The 26,131-nt window shown below is 55.9% G+C and overlaps 1 protein-coding gene across 1 annotated transcript in view; it reads left to right on the forward strand.

Annotated features, from left to right (window-relative positions):
* The window catches only part of Ankrd11 (ankyrin repeat domain containing 11), a 103,157-nt gene that overhangs the window by 65,600 nt on the left and 11,426 nt on the right, over window positions 1-26,131 (forward strand). Inside the window, 6 exon segments of the mRNA XM_015495947.2 lie at window positions 4,890-5,032; window positions 12,966-13,104; window positions 22,411-22,581; window positions 22,738-22,941; window positions 23,652-23,794; window positions 25,663-25,810. Of these exon segments, the coding sequence (XP_015351433.1) occupies window positions 4,946-5,032; window positions 12,966-13,104; window positions 22,411-22,581; window positions 22,738-22,941; window positions 23,652-23,794; window positions 25,663-25,810 (892 nt within the window). The 5' untranslated portion in view covers window positions 4,890-4,945.

Genomic DNA, 26,131 nt, shown 5'->3' on the forward strand with positions numbered 1-26,131 from the left:
GGACCTGTTCTGGGTCTCACAGCACTGAGCTGCTCTCTGGGACACTTTACCATGTCCCTCCCCAGGAGCTGGCCTGGTGTTCACAGCAGCAGTGCCCAGAAGCTGGCCTCCTTCCCCCTGCTTGTTGTTCCTGGGGCCTCTGCTGACTCACTGCTTGTGTTAACACCTTCAGTGCTTCCCTATGCTTGCTATTTTGGGCCATCCATTTGCACCTGTAGCGCCTAGCCTGCATCTCTGTCCTGCACACACACTCAGTGCACATGTGCATGTGTCAGTCTGCCCATCCTCTGTACTCACCTGGCTTGCTTCACAAGGTCAGGCAGCCTTGAGCTGTTGCTCTGCGTTGGGTCCCTCTGACTGCACCAGCCAGGGACTCTTGGGGGAGGACAGGTCCTGCCAGGGTACACCGTGTGCCATGTTTTGAACCTGACTTACCAGCGTTTAAAACTATTTATTGTGAAATGTGTCAGCGTCCCGAAGTTCACAGAGTAAACATGCACAGCATCCTGATCCTAAAGCAACACCTGTGAGAGCTCACTTAGAGCCCCGCCCAGGCCCCTGCCCAGACAGAAGTTCAGGAATGGTGCCCTATACCTCAGAGTTACCTGGGCGGAGGCTGCACAGCATGGTGCCTTGTTGTTCTTCTGTGTGGGGGGGTGCATTGGCCTTCCACTTGCTCACTGGTCTTCTGCAGTTCCTGCTCTGTGAAGTGCCCATTCCATTTGGCATCTTTTCTTTTTTTTTTGTTGTTGTTGTTGTTTGTTTTGTTTTTTGTTTTTTTCTCATAGGTTTGCAGGAGTTCTTTGTGTGTTCAAGGACTTTTCCTCAGTTATGTGCAGGAAATACTCTCCTGCTTTGGGGGAAGTGGCCTTTAATGGTCATGAGCCTTGGTGACTCAGTTTCTGACTGTTCTCATGGAGTGTTTCTTTGTCTTGTCCTCAAGTTGCAAAGGTGGTCCTGGGTGTTCCTGCACACTGCTCTGTGGCCTGGGGTGGCTGGTGTGGGGCTGCATTGTTTCCCACGGTGTCCAGCTCTGCTCTTGCCTCAGAGGGACAAAACTGTCTTTCTCTGGCAACCGAGGTAGGCCCAGGCTGTCTGCTATTTTGGCCCCTGCTGTCCCTGATTGGGTTGGGTTGGGTGTGGTGGTGTCTGAGATGGGACCAAAGGCCTCATGCATGCTAGAAAAGCACTGAGCCACATCCCCAGCCCTATTCTTTATTATATTTAGAGACAGCGTCTCACTGAGTTGCTTAGCACCTTGCGAAATTGCTGAGGCTGGCTTTGAACTTGCCGTCCTCCTGTCTCAGTGTCCTAAGCTGCAGACATGCGCCACTGCACCCAGCTATTTTTTTTTAAACTAATATTCACTTGTATAATTTGAAGGTGTTTCCTCCAGTTTCAACTCTCTGCATGAGTTTTTGTTCCTTTCGAGACCCATTTCTCCTTTGGGTCCTTGCACCATTCTGGGGGTCTGGGCTGTTGTTTCTTGCACCTGGTGCGAGTCTTCTTCTGCAGGCTGGGCTCTTGGCCTGGTGATGGGCAGAGGCTCTAGCTTCCAGGACTGCAGCCCTTCACAGGACGAGGGCTCCAGGGGCCCACAGACCTCCTGTTTATGTGAGGCCCCTATGATGTTATTTTATTAAAAAGGGTAGCTTGAGAAAATTTAGATATTTTGTTCATTTGAAAGTAATCAAGTATCATGTGTTAAGATACATTAATTTCTATTGAAGTATAACCATCTTACAAAAGAATTTGGTGCGTGGAGGAAGGTAGCATTGTTCCAGTGCCCACACCTTGTTGTTGTCTGGCCGACCTCCTTCACAGCAGGCCACTGCTCCTGCTTGCAACTGGCTGCCTTGCCACAGGCGGATGGGAGGTCTGGCTTGCACAGGGCGCAGTAGGACAGACATGCTCTGGTGCTTCACATGCATTACTGAGGTCTTCGTTCTAGTCTGGAGGACCAGTTCTTGCCCCATGTGTGAGCACTCCACCCTGGTCCTTTAGGAAAGCCCGGCTCACTGAGTTGTGCAGGTGCTTCATTGTACATTACTAATGATGCCTTTGATAACATTGCTGACCTCATAGAAATACCTTTCCCTTGTGCAGAGGCATCAGCCCAATGCTGGTGGGTGCAGGTTTTCTAAAGTTCATATTTCCTTTCACTTGAAAGCTCAGACGTTATTGCTGTCAGTTTTCCTTGAAGTGATCAGCTTACTCCGTTTACTTTAGAGAAAACAACAGTCGGGCCCTGTCTCTGTGGGTTCCATATCTGCGGATTCAACCAGTCAGAGAGATTGAAAAAGTTAGGTGGGAAGCGGATCCTGTACTGAGCACGCACAGACTTCTCCAGCACCCCTCCTGCATGGGCTGCACTCAGCATTTACGACACTTCAGACACTAGAGTTATCCAGAGAGGACTTGGTGTGTAGGAGAATAGGGATGGGTCCTGTGCAAACACCACTCCGTCGTATACCCTGAGCTTGAGCGCTGTGGGCTTTGCTATCTGTGGGGGCCCTGGAACCAGTTCCTAGAGACCCCGTGGGACACAGGAACTGCCAGGCACCCAGTTCACAGTAACTTTGAGATTTGGGCAGGAAAGACAGCCCTTTAGGGAAAACTCCTGTTCAGAGTTAAAACTGGAGGAAACACCTTCCAATTACACAAATGAATAGGAGCACCACGAGCAGACACTTTCCCTGTGATAAGCACCCAGGGTGCTCAACACACAGGCCTCCCCCTGCCAGAGCCTTGGAAGGGCAGGACTGGCGGCCATGAGGTTCAGTGTTCAGGGTTTCACCATGCCCAGCACTGAGTGCCAGGTTCTGCTGCCATCACATGATAGTAAAGTCATTGTGACCCCCAGTGCTGGCATCAATGCTGTGGAAAGGGCTTGTGGCATCTTGGAATCATCATGAACACATGTTGACCTCACAGACCCCTGAGAGGCATCCAGGGACACCAGCAAGAACCACTGCGACATGTGAGACCAGTAAGGACACATGTGAAGCCCCAGGGCCTGCGCAGTGAAGCTGGCCAGACAGAAAGGCACATGGCAGCTGGGGTGCGCCTCAGTGGCGGGGTGTGTGTTGTGCATGCCCAAGGCCCCGAGTTTACCCCAGCAGCGCAGAAACAATAGAGGAGCATGAGCCAGTGGGGGGGCTGCATCCCGGAGAGCTTTAATTATTTATGGACGCCAAAATCCTAGTTCCATGTACTTTGGGGGGTACCATGAAGCTTTAGCCTTTTTATTTTTCCTTCCCTCAAGCATAAACCTGTGAAACCCATTCCTAGCTCTCGGGCCTGCCAGCTGCAGTGTGCTGCAGCTGCTGGCTGCTCCCACCCTGCAGGCCCTGTCAGTAGAGGGCAGGCCAGTGTCTGGAGACTTTGCCTGTGTCCAAGCTGCTTAGGGGCTTCTTTCCCAGGCCACACACAGACTGGGCAAAGCCTCCTGTGCAATGCGCATGGGTCCTCTGCCCCTGTTGACACTGTCACAGTCTGTGCTGTTCCATTTGGTTCAACGTGTGCCCGAGTGCTTTTCTGTCTGTCTTTGGAGCATCCACCACAGACCCTTTGTCTTTGGGACTCTTTCTCCCCTGCTGCTAGAAAATTACTGTTTGATTATTCTGCATCTTAGTTTTGGGGTGGGTAGCTCTGGGATGGCTGGGCCACAGAGCTGTCTGTTGCAGGGCACAGTGGCTGAGTGTGTGCTGACAGCGAGTGCCTCGTGTCCACCTGGAGCTGAGATCAAGACAGAAATTCTTTGGTGTGAGGCTGGGATGGGGCTCTGTGGCAGAGCATTTGTCTGGCATCTGCAAGGCCCTGGGCTCAAACCTAGCACCAGGAGTGTGTTGGGGGGTGTGAGGCTGTGTCCTGGAGAGTGGCAGAGAGAATCTGAGAAGTAGCACTGGGTGATCTCTAGAGGTCAGGAGTCCCCTCAGGCGGGGACCCCAAGATGAAGGCGTAGCAGAGCCAGTGTCTGACGAGGGATGTTTCTGGCTCTGTCTTTTCCCTGTGTGCTTACGGAGAGACCACTGTCAGCCATCTTGGGGATCAGGCAAGATCAGTGAAGGGCTGCAGTGAGAATCCAGAGGCCATGGGTCTGCACACAGTAGGTTGGGGTCTAGGAATCCTGGCTCTGCACTGGGGCAGGCCTGGCTATTCAGGGTGGTCTGTCCTGCAGGCTTTGCCGCATAAGGATGGACTCTGGTTGTGTGGTGGGGTAGGGACCGTTGGCTGAGTGTGAGGCTGACACAGGAGGTGGGTGGTTTGCATCAAGCCCTCGCTGTCTCTAGGAACCAGCCCCTGGCCAGCAAGCCTTGTAAGATGCCAGGAAGTCATAAAACACAGGGGGAAAAATGCACAGTAAATGCAGTGTGTGTCCCAGGTTTCCTGGGAAATACAGGCTGGAGCTTGGGCCCAGGTGGGCAGAGTGGGGTCATGAAACCATGGGGATCCTCGGGACTCCTCTGTGCCACAGGCCTGTGCCTGTGCCTGTGCCTGGGGCCTGATGAGAAGCAAAAGGGTTCTCCTCCAGCCTTGTGTTGGGGTGCTTGCAACTGGCAAGCAAGTCTTAGAGGCTGAGCCTGGGAGACTGGAGCCATCAGGCCTTCAGCAGAGGGAAGGAGAGGGGACTGCCACCTCCAGGCTCAGGGCGCAGGCCCAGGTGTGGTTGTGCCAAGGGCCAGCAGCCCGACCCGGCCGTCTGCTTCCTTTGTGCGCAAGCCCAGCTGTGTGGCCCACCGTGTTTCTCATCACTGCTGGTGGCCCTGGTAGGGGTCTGCCTGGACCCACTCCCCACATGGAGGACGGCCACTGCTGCCCTGGGAAGAGGTCATGTAGTTGGTGTAGTGTGGCCGGTTTTTCACCCTGTGCACTCTGTGTTGAAGCAGACTGGGGACGATGACGCGGTGGCGGCCTAGAGGAGGCGAGGCGCGGGAGCAGAACGATGCCCAGGGGCGCACGCTCTAGAACTCCTCAGCAGGAAGACTCTCCTCCCAGCAGCGACATGGTGGAGAAGCACACTGGGAAAAAGGTAACCCCCACCTCCACCATCCGGGCGCTGCGTGCTACTGACAGCCCCCTGCATGTGGGCAGAGAGCCACTCTCCTGTGGCTCTGAGGAGGGCCACCAGGGATGAGCTGCGTCACAGTGTCCCGCTTGCAAACACTACTGACAAGGTCACTTGCAAGTCCGTTTGCTCTGTTCCGGGGGAACATTTCTATCCTGCAGTGCTAGGGTTGGCAAGTGTGGGCCCATGACCTGAACCACAGACGGGGGCTTGCTTTATGGCTCTTGTCCATCCCATCCCCTGCTGTCTGGGAACAGGAGGGTTTTGGTGCAGCGAGTGCTGTGCACATCCCAGCGGTGCCACAGGCCACTGACAGGAGTCCTGTGGCTGGCCGGTGTAGCCCTCTGGCCTGTGTTAGTGGGCCTCACCTCGGTGAGTCCTTGGGCACTGATGACTTCAAGCTGCTCCTGCCCTCACCCTAGCATTTGAGCTGTGAAGACAGCCCTAAGACTGCTGCCCCTGGGCACTGGCACTGCCTCCTCCCGCCCTCCGTCACCCCAGCCTCTGGCAGTGTTTGGGTTTGAAGTGCTTGCTGTGAGGCCAGCAGGTAACCCTGTGTAGAAATGGCTGGGTGGAGCCATATATATTCATTAAGCTTTGGTTGAACATGGACAAGCTGAATGAGCCTTTGGGACTCTTGGCTGTGGCGTGTGTCCCCTGTCCTCCGCTGCTTGCTCTGTCCAGAGCGCCTGGAGCTGTGTGCAGGGCCAGATGTTGCAGTGTGGGTACCTGGCATGCTGAGGCATGTGTCTGGCCAGTGTCATACCTTGAGAGGGAAGACTTTACCCTGCAGGGTGTGAGCTGTGTGCTCTGCTTACCTAGCCAGCATCAGAAGCTTCTTATGTCCATGTGGTCGACGCAAGCACAAGTCTCAGAACCCCAAAATGTCCATCAGAGACTGGGACCATTCTTAGACTTAGATTGGGCTCTGGAAGCAGAGTGTGGTCTTCAGCCCACAGAAGACCTGGCGGGACAGGTGTGGAGGCAGGGAAGTCAGAGCTGGAACTCTAGGCCCCCACTATCAGGCAGGGTGCAGGAGGGTGGGAAAAGGAGACCCTGGCCCTCAAGCTGACCAAGATGAGTAAGCAGTGGAGGGAGTGACTGGGCCTCCCAACTCAAAGCGGGTGGGTGACACTTGGTATCTGCTGGGCATGGAGGAAGGCCCAGGGCAGTCCTGTGAGTGAGGGCTGAGCCTTGGAAAGCAGGCTGCATCGGCCTTACAGGGCCCTCTCCTGAGGCAGCTTTTGTTGTGCCACTGCACTGGGTGCTGAGCACAGAAGCAGGTTCCAGGTTGGTTCAGGTGGTTTTGTTTGGTTTTGGTACTGGGGAAGACCCAGGGGTGCTCTACCACTGAGACACATCCCTAACCCTTTTTTTCTTTTTAATTTTGAGACTGGGTCTATGTTGCTTAAGGCCTTGCTACTTTGCCAAGGCTGGTCTTGAACTTGGGATCCTCCTGCTTCAGCCAGCTGATTATAGGTGTGCACCACCATGCCTGGCATTGTTTGTTTTGTTTTGTTTTTTTGAGGAGGGAAAGTTCATTTTGAGCTCACGGCTTCACAGGCTCAGTTAGCCAACTCCATAACTCAGTAAGATGAGGCAGAACATCATGGTGGAAGGTCATGGTGGAGAGAAGCTACATGGCTAGAGGCTGCCAAGGATACCAGGCTGAGCCCAGTGAGCCTTAAGCCAAGTCTGCACCCTGGCTGCAGGAGAGCCTGGTCTAATCCTACTGTTTTCCCCAGTAGGTAGCTGTGTTGTTTTCCTGTGTTTGTTCTTAAAACCATCAGAGCTAAAGCCTCTTCTCAGACACAGTTGCCTGTAGGCTGTTCTGAAGAGTACTGACCTGGTGGGTGTGCACAACAGGGGCAGGCATGTAGCAGACTCCCAGCTGCACCCATCAGGCACAGGGGCAGGCTCATGGAGAAGCGGGTGTTCCTTCAGGTCTCCTTGCAGGTGAGGACCTGCTCTGGAAGTGGTCTCTGGAATATGCAGCCTGGGAGTAACCTTGGCAGGAGCCAGGAAACCCTGTACTGTTGAGTGTGTCCTGGTCCAGAGAAGACAAGGGCTGTCATGGTGTCAGAGACTGCCCAGCAAGAATTAACATCCCTGATCCCCAGTCCAGAACTCCCTCCATTACAGGCTATTGCCCCTTGCTGCTGTGCTCAGCTCACACTACTCTGAGTGAAGACTGCAAGCCTCTTCTGGGTGTTCTCAGAGTGACTTCTAGACCATGGCTTCAGCTGGGAACATGCCCTGGTCACACTCAGTGAGCAGGAAGCTGTGAGGGGCAGCAGGGGCTCTGGAGTGAGCTGTGTCTGCATGGTGCATGCCACAGCTGGAGCACCAGCAGGCTCACAGCGAGGAAGCCTTGTGGAACCTACAGGACTGCCCTGTAGGTCCACTTACCTGGCATGCTGCTGGTGGGCACGTTCCTTAAGGGATGAGGCCATCTCTAGAGGTGGCCGTGCTACTGCCACCATGGGGTTGGTGGGGCTTCAGCTTGTACTGCTTCCTCCTGTGGTTTCCAGGCATGTTCTGAAGCCACAGGGCTCTTGGCTGTGGGGTCCCAAGGAGGAGCGTGCAGCTTCATCCAAGAGATAACAGAAAGGGGTCCACAGCCTTGATGGAGTCAGCTCCTCTCAGGCTCCAGATAGACTGTCGTGGTGGCAATAGAGAGAGGCCAGGTCTTTTGGTCCCTGGTGGACACCTGGAGATTCCCTGCTCGCCGCTGGGACTTCTGTCAGTCCTTTTTGCTAGAACTTGCCAGGCTTGGGTCCTCTTTTCTCCCAAATCAGTTGTGGGGCTGAGGACAGGGCCGTGGGTCATTATGAACGTCCTCATGGTTTCTGCTTGCTTAGCACAGCTCCCACAGACTCCACTGCCCTGATTGAAATAGAGCAGCATTGAAGGGCCACCTCAGCACTGCCATTGCCAGTGACCCTGAGGGTTAGTTCTGAGGCAGGGACCATGTCCTCCCATGTCCCCCCCTGACAATACCTTGGGTGCAGGCGGAGTCCTGTTAGGTCATTCTTTCCCTGGACCCCTCTTTCTGATTTTAATTAATAAAATAAGGCAGAACTTTCTTGGTTTGGGGAAAAAAGGCTCAGAAAGCCCCAGGACTCGGCCTTCCTCTGGTGTAGCTCTTGTAGTGGGCACTCTGTCCTGCTTTCCCTCATTCTCACCTAACCTCCCTGTAAATCCAGTCCATTTGTTTTTCTTCCAGAATTCATTTTTTTTTTTAAATGATAGGCAAATGCAAGGTCACAGACATTAAAGAGGATAGTGTACATTGGCCAAGGAGGGTTTACACCAAGAATTTGAGGTTCAGCTGACATCCAGAATCAGTTTATTATGACCAAAACAGAAAACCCTGTAGTTTTGTCAGTTGATGAGTGTGCATGCACACACACTTGGCCAAATCCAAGACCCACTCATTACAGAAACCCTCAGAAAGTATATGGGATAGAGGGGGTTCCCTTACCTGACGCACCCTGTGGAAGACCAGCTGCTGGCCAATGATGCAGTGCTAAAGAAAACCTGCCCTCAGCACCGAGCTGCTCACAGATGCCATGGAGGAGGCACGGGAGCCCCTCAGCTCGGCATGAGCGGCAGTGTGGAGCCATAAATGCAGTTCATGGAGCCAAAAACATGGTCAGAAGCATCAAAAACATGAATTATTTGGGGATAAGTTTAAAAGATACGCTTCAAGATTTGAACCCTGAGAGCTACACAGATTGCTTGCTGCGAGAAGTTAGGAAGGCCTAAATAGGTGGAGAGTTGTGCCATTGGTGAGAAAGCTGAGCGCTGTTCAGGCTTCTCCCTCCCAGTGGATGTGTGGGTTCAGTGTAGGACCGTGAAAACCATGATTCCAGAGGACCTGGAACAACCATGGCCACTGTGAAGAAACAGAGCACACGTAGAGCACTCGGGCTCTCCACCTGCGGTGTGGCTCCCAGGACTGTGCTCAGCAGAGGGCTGGGGCAGCTCTCTGACAGGTAGCCAGTGCCCACTGTACTGGTTGCTCCTCCTGGGTCCCTCCGTGGCTGGTCACGGAGTATTACTAACCTTGGGTGGTTCCCAGCACTAGCACCAGGTAGACCAGCACCCTTTTTGATCATGCAGTTAGGACTTCATTGTTTCTTGCTATGCTGCTTGTAGTGGCAGTCATGGAGTGGTGGATGTTTAAAACAGTTCTTCTGCCAGGAGTGGCGCACACCTGTCATCCTAGTGCCAGGGGAGGCGGAGGGCAGGGGTGTGGCTCAGGGGTAGCACCTGGATTCAGCCCCGCCTTGGGACAGCTGCAAGACAGCCTTTCTGTCTGCACCTCATGACGGAGTCCAGCACATTGGATCACAGCCAGCCCAGGTGCCGAGTGTCTCCACGTGGCGTTGTCCACGGTGCTACTTGGGGGAGGGGCTGGGATAACATTTTATGTGAAATACTTTTTGGTGAAATACAATGCACAATTGTAGCTTTTCTCCCACTTTGAAAACCAGGGACAGTCTGCATTCTGAGGAACATGCACAATGTTTTCTGGGCTCTGGGACTGCCCTTGCTGTCCCTAACCAGCAACCCCCTCTATGCCAAAGGTGGCCCCTGTTCTGTCTCTGTCACCACAGATAAGAAGTGGTGATGGGAGGGCAGTGTTTTCCGGCCTGTGGCTCTGCTTGGCTGTTGCATAGCCCTTTTGCGGGCACCTCTGATGGTGTCATCATTCTTTTGTTGATGAATGTGGAGTGGGTTCCCTCTGAGCAGTCCCTGTGACCCATTGGAGTTGGCGGTCTCCTCCCTCCACACACATGGCCACACAAGGGAGCATGGATGCATCTGTCCTGTGGCACTTGCCCTGTGCTGCCTCCTAGGAGCTCTCTGGCTGGGATCCATCTGGGACTAGTCATGTGGTGTGGCACAGGGGCCACCTGGAGACCTGCCATGCCACCAGGCAGCCCTGGCTGTCAATTCTGCTGGGTCCCAAGGCCCCCAGAGTGCAACACCCACTCCAGGACACGTGCTTGAGTACCATCGTTTCACAGTCTTGATGTTGGCAGTGTAAGCTGTTAGCCTTGTTGCCTTGGTGTTATGCTTAAAATAATATTTTTAGTTATAGATGGACCCAGTACCTTTATTTTATTTATTTATTTTCATATGATGCTGAGGACTGCGCTACAGCCCCAGCCCCTATTTGCTACTTTTGATCTTTTGTGTACTTTTCTTTCCCTTTTTTTTTTTTTTTTTTTTTTTTTGCTTCCCTCCCTGCCTGCCTTCCTTCCATTTTTTGGTGCTGGGGATGAAACCCAGGAACACTCTACCACTGAGCTGCACCCCAAAGCCCCTGTTGTTTATTTTTTACTTTGAGACAGAGTCCCCCTAAGTTATTGAGATTGACCTTGAACTTGTGATCCTCCTGCATTGCTGGGATTACAGGTGTGCGCCACCATGTCCAACTACTTCCATATACATTTTCTAATAAGCTGGAGGTTGGATTGCTTTGAATGTCAGTGTGTGGAGAAATATCATAATTTTTGAGGTTTTTAAATTCTTGAACATGATGTAGCCTTGCATCTTACTTATGTCTTTATGTTCTGTTGTTACTCTTTGGTAATTTTTTATGTAGTGGGCTCAAACATCTGTTTCTGGATTTGTGCCTAGGTTTTAATGTGTCTTGTTAGTGCATGATATTCTTAATATCCAGGCCCAAGCGTTCATGGTACAGGGCACATCCAGCTCCTTCCTGCATCCAGCCGTCCCTCTAGTTCAGTTTGCAGAGTTCACTTGTGTACCCTTTGGGTCTTTCCTGAGGCAGCGTGCCCTCTTGAGGTTAGTGCTCATGGTCCTTCCATGAGGGAAAGGCGTGAGCCTGAGCTGCCACACACCCTTGCCAGCTCTACCCAGGTAGGGTTGGCTGGTAGTGTTGCACCCACACTGTGTGTCCTGGGCCTGTTTCCTCTCTTTCCTGAGGAGGACTGTCTTCCACAGCTGCCTGGGCAGCCCTTGGCTCTTCTGAGAGGTTGCTTTGCTTTTGATTTCTCAGCAGGTGTGTGCATCCGTGTCCCTGCCAGGGTCTCTGCTCTGCAGCTGCCCTCAGCTGTCCTGCAGTGCTGGGTCTGTGCGGCCTCCTGCTCACTGCTGTGGCTGGGTCTTCCTCGAGCCCCTTAATGTGTTTGGTGCATCAACTTTTTTACATCTGCATTCTTGACTCCATCACCCTGGCTGTGTGCTGTCTTCTTACCCATCCGTCCATCACTGGTGCCTGGTGAGCGCTTGCCCTCTGTTCAGGAGGAGCATGGCTCACACTATGCACAGAACACCCTTGTTGCGTTCTGGAGCCAGGGCTGTGGCAGCCTCAAGAGTGAGTTGGGAACGTGTACTCTTTCTCTTTTCTCTGAAAGAGTTTGTGCTAGGAGTGGTATTATTTCTTCTCTGAGTTCTTGGTAAGGTCCACCTAAAGACCAGGCAATTTCTTGGTATGAAAGTATTTAATCAGAGACTTAGAGTTTTTGTTCCACTCTTCCCTGGTGTTGGGTGGCACAGTTCACGGGTGCCTCCTGCTGGGAGATGCCTGTGCCCATGCAGAAGGGCGTGGAGGTATGGTGCCTGGTGCTGGGTGCTGCGCTTGCACACAGCACCTCCTGGACGCCCTTCCTTGTGCTGGTCTTGTTGCCCTGGCTGTGTCTGAAGCACTAGGGGCAAACAGCTAAATTGGAGGAACAGCACTCCTTAACTGCCGGGCTGGGAAAGGCAGAGGTGGAGCAGTCAGCAGGAGGCAGGGCCAGGGAGACCTACTGCTGGCACGGCCCCAGGCAGCACCCCACCTCATGTAGCCAGGAGCTTCTCAGAACCCCAGTGCTTTGAGGGCAGCCCTGCAGCTGTGCTGTTTGCCAGTGACTGTGCCTGCTCCTCTGAAACGGCAGTGTGCCAGTGCCTTCGTTCGGCCTCCCACCCAGCCGCAGAGCAGCTGGCCCTGAGGGAGGACACAGCCTGTGACTCCATGTGGGCTGAAGAGGCCCAGGTTTCAGCTGGCTGCAGCTGTGCAGAACTGGTATGCCTTCACTGTGCACCCACCCAGCCCAGCCTGGAGCAAGGGGTCCCTCCTGGCACTGACCGCAGCCACCTCAGAGCCACCTTTGCCTCAGGGGACAAGCTTCCCCTCTCAGAATGATTGCCAGCTCTTTTAGGGGGCACATTTGTCACTGTGAGTGGCCTCCGCCCTCACCATCAGGACCCAGCTGCTCCTTCCTGACCTTGCTCCAAAGCTCCACTTTCTACTAGGTGAACGTGCATTCTGTGACCTCAGAGCCTGAGGTAGACACCTGGCTCATGTGGCACATTATGGGACACTGTAGCCTGAGTGTATGTGTGAAGTGTGCCCGGCTTCCTCCTCTGGAGTGGACACTGTGCCCACTCTGTAGTGGTGCGCTGAGCCTTACCCAAGGTCAGCCAACTGGTAGAGCAGGTGCAATTGGAGCTGCTGGGTCCTTACCTTGTGAATGACACTCTTGCCAGCCCCTCTGTGAGGGCGCAGTCAGGAGGTCAGCCTGGGCTCCTTACAGCCAGGCTGAGGGTCCAAGGTGAGAGCAGAAGGGCAAAACTGCAGCCTTGCAGCATCCAGTGGGCACAGGGAAGGAAGGCATGGCATCCAGTCACAGGGAGCTGGGCACTCGGTGGGTGTTGATCACCTTCAGTACCCAGCCACAGTCAGGCTTCAGCTGTGGGTCCTCTACACTCCAGTACCCGCGTGGCTCTGCACTGTGGCCTGGGCCAGGAGGAGTAGTTGATGGCCCCCCAAAGAGGTTCACGTTTCCTGGCACATGAAGTGAGATTGTAGCCAGTTTGAGTATTTTGAGGATTTAATCTGGAAGTGATTTCTGAAAGCAACCTCTTTTTCCCCCAATAGGATAAAGATAAAGTTTCTCTGACCAAGACCCCAAAGCTGGACCGCAGTGATGGAGGAAAGGAGGTGAGAGAGCGAGCCACCAAGCGGAAGCTGCCCTTCACTGTAGGGGCCAATGGAGAACAGAAGGACTCGGACACAGGTACCACACTGGGCCCCTCCTCCCAGCCCCGCCCCTCCTGGCTCCATGCCGCACGGGCCTATCCAGGCACTGCCTCTTCTTCCCTGCATCGGGCTGATGTGGAGCTGTAGGAAAGCCTTCCCCAGGCTCCTCTGTGGGGCTGCAGCTGCCCTGCTCCGGGTGGACTCCTGGAGGGCCACACACACAGGGATGTGGTTTCCCACATAGATTACGCTCTGTGGCTTGTAGTGAAAGCCAGAGGGAACTCTGAAAGTGCCTTGTGCTCTTCCTAAGCGTAGGTGGGTCTGAGGGTGTCGAGCAGGAGCGTGCAGTGTGTGCGTCCAGGCTGGCCATCTTGAGCTGCTCCTGGAGAGTCTCTCCCAATGGCCTCCCCTCCTGCTGGTCTTCTGAGTTCTCTATAGCCCTAAAAGGTAGGACTGAGGGGCAGCAGAACACCAAGATGGCCCCAAGACCTGAGGTGATCTGGCTGAGGGCCCTGGGCTCCCTCTGGCATCCTTTGGCACCAGGAAGGGAGGCACACACTGAGAACATGAGACTGAACGAACATCCTCACTTGCTTGGAGGAGAGGTGGCTGACGCCGCAGCCTGGAAATGAGTGTCCACCCACAGTTTTCACCAGCAGAGTCCAAGGAAGTGCCTTTGGGCTCTTGTGGTGGTCGCAGGTCCTTCTCCCACACTCTAGCACAGAGCTCACAAGAGCTGGGGGAGACTAGCTAGCTGGAGGCCAGCACAGGGGCTGGTCTCCACCTCAGAGCAGGCAAGTGGCAAGATTGGCAGACGTGATTTATGGCATGTTTGGGCACGGACGTTTTCAGAGACGCGGGGGTGGGGCACGGGTCAGGGGCTGGTGGACGTGTGCATGGCGTGCACCTGGAGGAGGTCAGGCCAGGCCTGGAAATCCTAGTCCTGGTTTGGTGCCCTGATGGCATGGCTGTAGCAGGGGTGCTGTTCACAGTTGGTTATTGGCTTTTTATCCCTTTTCTTTTTCTTCTTTGCGGTGCTGGGGATGGAACCCAGGGCCTCGCACAAGCTAGGTGAGCACTCCATTGCTGAGCCACATCCCCAGGCTGGTTATTAGCTCTTTGGACGTAGATTGTGTGAGGTTGGAAGGAGGCCTCTGACAGAAGAGCTGACGTGCACGTACTGGTGCTTCTGCAGCCTGGGAGAGCCCTTTGGCTTGTGGAAGGGGTTACCCATGCCCAAGACCCTGCTGAGCAGCCTTGTCCTGCTGGTCTAGAATGTATCCCGTTCCAATTCGTCACATTTTGATATAGTGGTATAAGGAGGCCATTCCCCAGGGGCTCCAGGAGGTCTCAGGGGCCCATTCATTGATGGTGAGCATCTGTGAGGCTCAGACTACCGCACCTTCATTCTGTGGAACCTGCAGAGATCCTTAGCCTGTACCCAGTGTCCATGCAGTTCTGTTGTTCACACTGCATCCTGGTTCCAGCAGGCAGAGGCCCAGCTGGGCACAGGGGAGATTTCGGCCAGGGGAAAGGGAAGGAAGTTTTGTAGTGGATTCCCGCCAGGGCTGTGCGGCAGGATTTGCAGGTGCAATGTGCCTCCTGCTCTGGGGCGGGGTTCTCCCAGGACCCGTTCTGACGTGGCCTCCTTGCACCTCTGCTTCCTCATTGTGACAGAATTAGACCTCCCATGAGATGGCGATGCGACTGTGAGTGTGCAGATGGCATCCTGCATTCATTCTTTTGGTGCTGGGGATGGAACCCGGGGCCCCAAATATATGCTTGGCACATGTTGGCACCCTGAGCTGCTCCCCAGCTGGTGACTCTTGGTCTTGCTCCACACCTTCTGCCCGCACTCACCTGTTACCTGTCTCCTTCCTTCTCTGCTGAGCTGGGTGCTGAGCTGAGCGCTGAGCTGGGCCCTAGCTCACTGTACCCAGAGGAACAGTGCTTGCTGAGGAAGCGGGAGTGAGAGGCGCATCTGGCTCTGGGGTGGCATCCAGCCGCCTCCCTCAGGAAGGAAAATTTGCACAGAGCAGGGAGATTCATGCAGTGATTTTTTTTTTTTTTTTTTTGAAATAAAGAAAGGTCTGTTTTGGCTCACGGTTCTGGAGGCTGGGAAAGCGCTGCATCTGTAGGATTTTTATCCTGGTGAAAGAGTGATTGAGAAAAGCACCCCTGCTCTTCTCAGCTGAGGAGTCTGCCCTCCCTGAAGGGATATGGCTCGGCCCTGGCTGGAGGAAGCCGGGACAGGCAGGTGCAGAGCCTGCACCCCAACCCCACTAGCCTCCTCTTACAGCGCTCCTCCAGCGCCCTCTGCTGAGAGGGCCTGCAGCTTTGCCATGGGAAGGTGGCCTAGCTGAGGAGGGAATCCGCCTCCCACAGACAGCTTCTCTGGCTGTGCCCTGAGAGGCAAGAAGCTGCTGCAGGAGTGGTCTCCTGCTCCCTGACCCCAGTGTGCATGGCCTAGCCCACTGGAGGTACAGCCCCCTGGTACTGAGTCAGGCTGGATGACTTGCCAGGAGCAGTACAGTTGGGCCTGTTGTGAGCAAAACGAGCAGGACCAGCCCCTGAGGTTGTGCAGCACAGCACCATCACCTCTGCTAAGGCCTCTGGGCACAGCGGGAAGCACAGCTGTGGAAGCAGGTCTGGCTGTCTGCGTAGCCAAAGGAAGCTGCCCAGAGATGGTGCTTGCCATAGGCTCAGAAGAAGGGTTAGGGTTCAGCAGACAGCCCTTCCTCAGACCAGGTCAGCCCAAGGAGACTCACCTGCTTCCTTCTGACTTGTTCAGGCCCTCTATCCCTCACTGCCTTGGTCCAGTTTTAGTGGGAAGAGCTTTGTCACCACAAGAACTCATGATGGAATTAATGTCCTGCATTTGCTTCAGATGATACTGTCTGTGCACCCATGTTCCCCATGTCTTAAGAGTCTGTGAACATTGTTAGGTATTCCCTGATGGGGGAGTTCCACACAAGCCCGCCACTCCATCAGCTGTGACCCTTGGTCTCCCTTCTTCCTGCCTGGGACACCAAGAGGGACACACCTGAGAAGAGAAGCCACCGTGTCAGAGAAGTCTGCAGCTGGCGGCTCTGTGGAAGAGGGAACATTGCTTGCTTGGCTTTCCTGGTTGAGCAGGGCACCAGCCCCTGGATATCTACAGTGTGTTGCCATGTATGGTCAGTGGTAGACGTGTTTCCAGGGGTCGCGGCCCCTTTAGCTTTTGCTGGGAAAGGACTGTTCTTGCACCATAGGAGGGGTGGCAAGGCTGTGCCAGCCAGGACACTGATCCGTGGCTTGCTCCCTAGGTGGAGAGCAGGGTGTGCAGGCCTCCGGCTCGCTGGCTGGGAGCACAGCCAGGGCAGGCTTCTCCACCTCACCATGTGGCTGTGGACAGCAGCCTCGGGCCCCAGTCCCGTTAGCATGGTACTTACAGGCTCCCAGCAGCACCCTGCCAGGTCGCCACAGGACCCCTCCAGCTTCCCCAAGGCATTACAGGGAGGAGGAGTCTCCCACTGTCTTGAGACCTTGGTGGGTGAGGGTGAGTGGCCAGGTCTTGGTTGCACAGGGAGGATTCTGGAATTGGCCCAAGAACCACCTGTGGGCACTTGGGATGAGACCTGTCCAGGTGCAGTGTTTTCCATGATTGAGATGCCATGTTCGGCTTCTGTCCTGCTGTTTCTTGGCCATTCTTCCCATCTAGACCTGGGCAGTTCCGTTTCTTCTTAAACCAAGGAGAGCATGAACACCAAAGGAACCCTGGGGCCGGTAGTTGGGTCTACAGCATGACACAGTGAGTCAGGGGCCAGCAGACACCCAGCCTAGTGCTCTGCTGGGAGTTTTACAGCTTCTGGAGGGGAACCACATGGGGCTAGGCAGGCACTGGGCCAGGCTGCCTCATCCTGGTGCCCCACTGCGGGCTCTGGGCAACCTGCCCACCTTGAGTTGCCCTGTTAACTGTGGGGGGAGCAGCTGCAGAGGTGCAGGGCATGTAGGTGGGATGGGTGGGCACAGTGCAGGCCTTGCTGCATGTCCACCTTGGGTCTGCTCACATCAACACGGCTTCTTGGCTTGTTGTGCTCTTGGTGCCAGTGTCACTTTTCAATTCTGGCCCGTCTGCTGCTGCAACCTGTAGTCCTGTGCCTCATGTGAGTCTAGAGATGCAGGGTCAGGCAGCCAGGAGCCACCATGCTACAGGTGAAGGCAAAAGGGGAGAGGACCCAGCCCCTGCCCAGAGGGAGGAGCCAGGTTGAGGCTGGAGACTGGGTCACAGCATATGGCGCTGGGGGTCTCAGCGCACGGTGCAGGGTACAGCACATGGATTCAGGGTCTTTTTTCTTTAAGCAATCATTGGCAGTGACAGAAGGAAGAAAAGAGGGGTCAGGAAATGGGATCTAGTGTGGGTGCCAGCTGTAGCCTGGCTGCCGAGGGCACGCCCTGTGGGTCTCTGTTGGTCTCTTCTGGAGTTTCAGCCCAGGCTTAGGGACAGGTTATGGTCTCTTTTGTAACCAGTGATCTGGTGCATAGGTTGTACACCTCTGGGGCTTTATGATAGGAGTGCTGTGCTTCATGACCCCAGATGTGGACTAGGGCCGGTGCTTGGTATGGCAGGTAATGCTTTTGAGGCCCAGGAAAAAGGAAGGGAGCTGTCTGTGACAGGGAACTGCACTGACCAGAGCATGCTTAGCTGATGTGCACAGGAATCTCCTGTTTCAAAACGTCACCATAGCAGTGCTCCTCTGGAGAGCAGAGTAAAGAGTATTCTGCAATGGTGCGTTAGTCTCCCTAATGTTCCCATCTTGGCAGTAAAGTGTACTGTGTGCCCTACAGCTCTCTCTCTCTGGAAAAACCTGGAGCTCAGTGCTGCAGGTGCTCTCTGTGAGCTAAGGTGCACACACCTATTCGCATCCAGGCCCATACCCTGAGGCTGTCCCTCAGGGCTGAGCAGCAGGCCCCATCACTGTGACTCACTGGGCTATTGGGAGGGGCTGCGTCCACAGCCAAGCTCTCAGTCCCTTTTGGCAGGTTCTGAAAAGGAAGGCGAGTCATGCCCTTTCCTCTTGTAGGGCTGGCATTTTGGTTTGTGCTTCCTTATGCCCCTGGAAGTGCCATGTGCCGCCTGAGGCCTCTGACTGGAGCTAGGACAAGTGCTAGTGGCCAGGCAGAATGACAGACTGCAAGGCCTCCTGCTGTCCCAAGAGGCTCTGCAGCCCGAGGGACGTCACACCCTGGAACTACTGAGCATGAGAAGTACACCGGTGGATTATAAGAGAAGAATTAAAAACAGAAGCAAGAAATAAAAGACTATAAAACATTATGCAGATTCATGGTTGTAAGTATCATATGGAATGTTTTAAAGTGTCAAATGCAAATGAAAGTTATAAACACGAAAATTGAAAACCAGTGTTCGGACTGTGTAGCTAATTAGGTACAACATAATAAAGAATGAGCTAATTGGAAGTTGTAAGTAAAGAAATGTCGTAGGCTGAGGTGTCGCATGCAGACGGGACAGGAGGTGTGGACGAAGTGGGACAAGAGAAGCAGGGGAGAATGGGCTCAGGTCAGGCCAACGCGGGAGGAAGCAGAATCGGGAGGCTGGCGGCTGAGACCGTTCCAGAGTTCCTGGGAAAGGAATCTGCATCTGCAGTGGGTAGTGAACGTAAAAGGAAGAAAGCAATCAGAGGCAAGCCTGTTGTCCTGCGTCCCGGAGACCCAGGAGCGGGAATAGCCAGGAGGAGACGCTGCACAGCTCTGGCCTCCGATCGCAGCCTGGCCACCCCAGCTCTCCTTGTTATCAGAGCACGCTGGGCCTCAGGAAGGTCTTATCCCATTGGACACAATGGCAGGAAGTGGACTCCTGAAAATAGGCAACCTCAGAACAGACCACCCCTGCCACCCACTCGGAGGGAGGCCACACCCAGCAGTGCTGGCCAGTGGGAGGAGCCAGGGGTCCCAGGCACACGGGTGCAGGCTGAGGATGGTGTCCCGACTTACATCAGAGGCAGAGAAAGACCGCAGTAGCACAAGGTGCTGCCACATCCCTTGTATCTTGGAGGAGGTGGGTGGGCCGTCCAGCCGGGGCCATCCCTGGAGAAGTGCCACGCTAGCATCTTTTTCGGGGGAAAACAGGGAATGCCCGGGAATGGGGACCAGTTGCATAGGCTGGAGAGCCTGGCTGGTCCCCTGCTGTCTCCCTGGCCTCTGTGCTGGGCTCTACACCAAGTGCACCCAGCCTGTCAAGCACATCTTGAGGGGACGTGAGGGCCCGTGGACAGCCAGAGACACACAGTGACCACAAGTGCCCCCTCTGCTGCACTGTAGGCTGCCTGTCTTCCTGGACCTGCCAGTGTTCTACTTTGTAACTTGGAAAAGACCATTTAAAGTTCACTCGCTTCCATTTGGATAATGGAATTTGTGGGTGTCCCCATCAGCATCTAGGACTGGCTCACTCCTGTTCCCCGCCCCACTTCCTCACCCTTGGTCACGACCCAGCTGGGGCCAGGCTGTGAGGCATCCTGTGGGAGGTGGGTGAGGGGGCTGTGGCCACTCTGGGTCTTCTGCGGTGGGCATCATCTCAGCCAGGCGCTGAACCCAGGGACAGAAAGTGGATCCTTGTGGGTGCTGATTGCCATGGCTACTTGGAGAAAGCTGCCTTATTGTGGAGACAGTGGCTCTCAGGTTATCAGACTGGGTTTTTTTCCTGTTAGGACAAACCTTGTTGAAGGTTGGGCAGAGCTGTGTGGGGTGTTCCTGTCAGGGAGAGTCTTGTTCCTGAGGGGTGGGACAGGGCCCCCGAGAAGGGCGTCATGCTCCCCCAGCACCACAGGGGCAGCTCTTGTGGCTAAGCACAGGTGTAAACTCTGTCTGCCCTCACTGGGGCTCAGGAGAAGCCAAGGGACGGTGCTGCTCGTCAGTGGGCCACAGAGGGGGACAGCTGGTCTCCTTGTCCCTGGAGCCCAGACCCGACTCAAGTCACTGTGGCCCTGTCGCTTCCCGCCCACCTGCGTGGCCCACCGTCTGCAGGTCTGGAGCGAGTGTTGTGTGCTGTCCTTCTCTGTCCCTCAGAAGGAAGTGCAGGTGGTCCTGGAACCGAGCAGCCCCAGCCAGCCTCAGGCCAGCCACTGGTGCACTTCCCTGGACTCCTTGGCCATCTTAAAAGGACCATTTGCTGCACGGCTAAGGTGGCAGAGTCACTCAATCCCAGGAGTGAAAGGCCAGCCTGGGCAGCACCCCGTCGTCCATTCACAACATGGAGGGTGGTCCCCTGGCCTGTGACCTGTGGAGTCACTGAATGTGATCGTCAGACATCGCCTGCAAGCAGGATCTTGCTGTATCGTGCTATACTGAGGCTCTCGTCGTGTCCTTATGGGGCGGGGTGTGGGGGTTCATGGCCCCCAGAGGTGTTGTCCCCCTGTACTGGGTACCTGGTATAGGGACAGGTCTTGGCTCCACAGAGGTTCTGGGCAGACCTATGGCTCCACGACATGTGGACCCCTCCTCCTGGAGACAGGAGAACTGGTGGGCACTCAGCCCCCACCTCATAGGGATGGCAGGTCCTGGAGCACCAGGAGATGCACCCAGTATTGCCTGGGCTGGTTCTGTCATTGTCAGGACATAGCCACAGGACATGTAAAGGCGTGTGTGTGGCCAGCTCAGTGGCAGGTCAGTGCAGGGACACAGAAGGTGCAAGGCAGGTGCACAGAGAGATCAAACGGAAACCTAATGCCCTGACTCAGTCACTGTGGCCCTGTTGCTTCCACGGGGACCTAGACATATGGGAGGGTGATCTGGCTGCGCCCCTGTCACCTCGTCGGTGAATGAAGTTGACTTGGCTATTCCAGCTGGTGTGGCAGGTGTCCCTGCCCTAGCCACTCCACATGCATCCCTCCTGAGGCTGCGTGCTGGGTTGAGAAGATGGCCTTCCCTCCCTGGTTGAGGACACTGAGTAGCTGTGGCCCTGCCCCAGCCTGCGGAGGAGCTGTATATTCTGCAGGCCTGGTCCAGGCCCCCTTGGGAGGACCTTCCTTTCTCCAACCTGAGTGGCACGGCTGGCTCTAGAACTGCTGGGCATCTGGGGTTCAGGCAGCTTTGCTGAGCAGTTGGCACCCTCAGGCACATGCTGAAACACGCAGCCTGCATTCCCAGTGAGTCACAGATTGGGTTTTTAAAGAGGCAAGCCTAACCTCTCTACAGGACACCTTGGTGGCAGAGCAGTGGGGCGGAGCAGAGCTGAGCAGGCAGCCCTCTGGAGACCAGCATCTTGCGGGACCCCAGACGTGCAGTCCACTCAGGCCACCTCCTCACTGCCACCCACTCCCTAGGGGCAGACTCTGGTCACCAAGGAAGCAGTTTAGTCCCGCAGAGGGGCTTCGTGGAAGTGAGGGACGGAGAGAAAGAGGGCATGCTCAGACCTGCATTTCCCACAGCGGTCCTCCCTGCTACTGCGGCTGCCCCCCACCCCCCACCCCCCACCATGGCCACAGAGATCCCTGAATCGTCTTGGCCCTGCACCGGGCTTCCAGAACAGCAGGGTGTTGAGCAGCCAGGGTCTTGCTCCTGGCCTCCATTACAGCAGGTGCTGGGCAAGGAGAGTGTGGGGTATTCACCGCAGTCATGGAGTCTGGGGTGTCTGCTCCCCACCCCACCTCTTAGGAGCAGCAGCACAGTCTCCGTGCTGGAGGCTGCAGGGTGTTGCGTCATGGGTCAGAGGCGCCCAGGACTTGCTTGTCAGGAGGAGGCAGAGGTGGAAGGAGAAAGCTGTTTCGCCGTATCTCGTTAGTGCTCTGTGTTGATACCTTCAGATGCCTCCAGCTCAGTCCATGTTGTGGTACTGCAAGGCTGGTACGCTCCTCGAAGCACCACGGCATGAAATGGAGGTTCCTAGAAGCAAGAAGAAAGGTACAGTACTGACAAGTTGGCCTTGATTTATTTATGTATTTTAAACTGTGTCTGCCATTTTACATCTGCATTGTTTGTTTGGAGGAGGGCTGGGAAAGAGGCGTTAAACTGCAGACACGTGTGCTGCCAGGTCAGCAGTGCCGACCGTCCGCTGCTCCCGCCCGCGGGTCGGAGGCGGCTGCGGTGAGCAGACGTTGGTGGAGGCCAAGGTTCAGCAGACCCGGTGGGCTGGCAACAGGGTGTCAACTGTGTCTCTCACAGCTGCTGCTCTCAGGTGGGGCGGTGCCGGCGCTGCCAGCCACTGTGCCTTGTCCCTCGCAGGCCTCCCTACTGCTCTGTGAGTCGTTGGGCGGGACGCAGGGGCTCTGGAATGCCAGGCAAGGCCCTGGCTCTGAGGACTTGGCATGAAGTCTCCTCTCCTCTCCTCTCTCCCCCACCCATTGCACAGAGAAACAGGGTCCTGAGCGGAAGAGGATCAAGAAGGAGCCTGTCGCCCGCAAGTCTGGGCTGCTCTTCGGCATGGGGCTGTCTGGGATCCGAGCAGGCTACCCACTCTCTGAGCGCCAGCAGGTGGCTCTCCTCATGCAGATGACAGCGGAGGAGTCTGCCAACAGCCCAGGTGAGCCCTGGGGCCTTGGGCCTGGGAAGCACAGGGTCTGCTTGGTATGGGGCCCCGTGCAGAACCCCTTCACCTTGTGGAAGCGGCCAGGTTCTCCAGGCCTCCACCACTCGGCGCCTCCTCCAGTAACGCCCCACCTGTCCCCTTGGCCTGCAGTAGACACCACACCAAAGCACCCCTCCCAGTCTGCAGTGTGTCAGAAGGGAACGCCCAGCTCTGCCTCAAAAACCAAAGACAAAGTCAACAAGAGGAATGAGCGGGGCGAGACCCGCCTGCACCGTGCTGCCATCAGGGGGGATGCCCGGCGCATCAAGGAGCTCATCAGCGAGGGCGCTGATGTCAATGTCAAGGACTTCGCAGGTAGGTGCTCATGCCCTGCCCATAGGCAGAAGCAGAGGCCGCCAGGCCCTTGTGTGTATGTGGACAAGGCTAGTCCTGAGAGGGAGGATTCTCTGGGGAAGGACTTCAAAATACAATCTTTGTTTTTTTATTTCTAAGAGAACTGGGGTTTTTTTTAAGTATCTCCCTGCTGCTGTGTCTGCCAGGCACAGCTCCAGGCTCCTGGGGGGGTCTTGCCCACTGTTTTTAGATGCAGCGTGCACACCTCAGCAGAGGGCGCCTCTATACTGTGACTGGGCACTCGGGTCTCGGCCTGCCCCACTTGCCCTATTAGGGACACTGGGAGGCACTTTTAAGTGAAACAGAGCAGAGGCGCCTCTCCAGACCTGGCACGGGCTCGTGGTGAGAGTCTAGTGCTGCCTGCTACCTAGCTGCCCTGTGGGGGGCCTGGCTCCACAGCCTCCCTGCGGGTGAGCCCTGCTGGCACACCAGTGCTGGATGCTGCACTCGGCTTCCCTGGCAGAGGGCCTCCCTGCAAGTCCGAGTCAGGGCCTCACGCCCTCCGTGGCTGCCTTCTTAGCCTGTTTCTCTGGTGCTAGTTAAAAAGAGCTGTGCCGGTGCAACTTCTATCCCATGGGCCAAGGCTGGCAAGCTGGGTGTCAGTTGCAAACAGGTGCAGGAGTGTGGCTCTTGAGGACTCAGTGACACACGTGCTAAGTGTCTGCTTCTAGGCTGGACAGCGCTGCACGAGGCCTGCAACCGTGGCTACTACGACGTCGCCAAGCAGCTGCTGGCCGCAGGCGCAGAGGTGAACACCAAGGGCCTGGACGACGACACACCACTGCACGACGCTGCCAACAACGGGCACTATAAGGTTGGCACCTCCTGCCCCCCACCCTGCTCCTGCAGCCTGCAGGCTACCCTGAGGCTTGGCTGCACTGCCTGGAGCACTTGCTTGTAGGGGTACCCTCCACCCTTGGCCAGGCTGGATCTTGCACAGGAACATCTGTCCCCAGTAGGAAGATGGCAGTGTGTGCTGCTGATCCCGTCGTCCTCACTATGGTCCATTCCACAGGGAGGGCAGGTCCAGGTCTGGACCATGGGAGGCTGAGGCCAGGCCCACCCCAGGCTCTGCCTCCTGGGCCAGGCTTGCCTCCAGCTCTGAGGCAAGATACACACAGGATGAGCCGGCTGTGCTGCTTCCTGCTGAGGGGACACCTTTGCCAGAGCCCCTTGAGCCACAGCCACAGGCAGGACAGTCCTGGCAGGTGAGGACGGTGGTGCCTTGGCACATACCACATCTGCCGAGTTCTTGGTGTTCCTACAGAGCAGCCCCTGCCTGGCTGTTCTGGAAGGGTTTCAGGAAGCCAGGACTCTGGGGAGAGGGGTTGCTGCAGGGGAGGGGCGGCCAGGAGGGTTCCTAGGGAGGTCTTGACTTTGGCCCCATGTTTGACAGAGGAGCTGCTGTTCCAGTGGTAGGTGAGAGGATGGCGTCATAGCGCGCTTTGGGGGCTTTGTTTTTGTGTCCTTTCTTTCCTCCCATACTGGGGCTTGAACCCAGGGGTGCTTAACCACTGAGCCACAGCCATAGCTCTTCTCATTTTGAGATAGGGCCTCGCTGAATTATTGAGGCTGGCCTTGAACTTGTGATCCTCCTGCCTCCCTAGTAGTTGGGACTCTGGGTGTAGCTACTATACCCAGCTTGTTTGTTTTTTCAAAAGGGTCATTTTAGAGAAAGGGACTTCAGTAGAAAATACAGTATCTGAGATTTACTAAGAAAAACTTTCTGGGGGTGGGCAGGTGTGAGTCTGTAGTGAACCTGGCTAAGAGTAGAGAGGGTCACAGTCTGGACCTCTGCACTCCTGGGATGTGTCAGCCACTGTGGAAACAGGGAGGCTGGCAGGATGGTGGCCCTTTGGGGAGGCCTGCTGGGGACAGGAGGCAGAAGGGACAGGAGGGACTTGGCCTGTGTTGGCCTTAGGGTAGGCCCAAGGCTGAGGCACCTGGTGACCTCCACCAGCAAGATACAGCCAGGAACCCACTTTGGCCATCAGCCACCTGAGGAAGGAGGCCGAGCCAGCGAGACTGGCTCCCCAGACCTGAGGTGGGTCGTGCCCTCTGTCGTAGCCGCAGCTGCAAACGCAGATGTGTAGGTGCTGCTGACGTGCGGCCAGTGGGACGCTGAGAGAGGAGACAGCCATTGTGAGCACCTGGTGGCCACAGCCACCCCCACCGCAGCAGGGCGCGGGCAGATGAGACACAGGTTGAACCAGGCTGTCGCACACCACCAGAGCACTTCTGTCCCTCATAGCCACCCTCCATGTGACTCCAAGCAAGGAAGAGATGGCCTTATTTTCTAATGTAAATGAAAATAAATAAACCAGCTTGCAGAAACTTTGTCTTTGTTCCCTCTATTCTGTACCCCACGATCTCCTCCATCCGCCAGAGCTGCGCACCTGTGGACCCCGCCCGCTGCTGGGCTCACTGTGGCGGGAGGGGGGGGTCTTGCTGAGAAGATTCCAGGAAGCGGTGCACAACTTGCAGAGGAGCACCAGAGAAAAATGGAAGGCAGTGAGGGCGGAGGAGCCCTCCTGTGGAAGAGGACGGCCAGCAGGGTGCACCCAGGGACACGGCCAGCGGCTGCTGAAGGGCACTTAATGGCCGGCTGCTGGGCGGAGCGGTCCCCCAGGGGAATCCTGTGTTGGCCGAGAGGCTCCCTGACGTGGCTGTCGTGTCTTGCAGGTGGTAAAGTTGTTGCTGCGGTATGGAGGAAACCCTCAGCAGAGCAACAGGAAAGGGGAGACCCCGCTGAAAGTTGCCAACTCCCCAACTATGGTGAACCTGCTGCTGGGCAAAGGCACGTACACCTCCAGCGAGGAGAGCTCCACGGGTAAGCCTGGCTGTGGGCGGACAGCGGGGCGGGCCTCCCCTGCCACGGGCAGCCCTGCAGCATCTGCATGTGGTGTTTCCCTGCAGATGGCCACGCAGGGTCTCCCAGCCTCCTGGGGGCCTGGCGCCTTCAGGAACTCCGGACTGCAGGAGCCACACCTGGGGCCTGGCTGCCGAGAAGCCGCGGTCTCTGCCGGGAGGCCAGCCCCACCTCTGAGCAGACTTCTCGGTTCCCTCTGCTGTGGCTGGCCTCAGATGGGATAGATCAAATGACGTGCTTCTCCAGAAGCAGGGGCTGGCCAGCCCTGCCCTCCTGGGTGAC

The sequence above is a fragment of the Marmota marmota genome, unplaced genomic scaffold (assembly GCF_001458135.2).
Source record: "Marmota marmota marmota unplaced genomic scaffold, marMar, whole genome shotgun sequence".
NCBI lineage: Eukaryota > Metazoa > Chordata > Mammalia > Rodentia > Sciuridae > Marmota > Marmota marmota.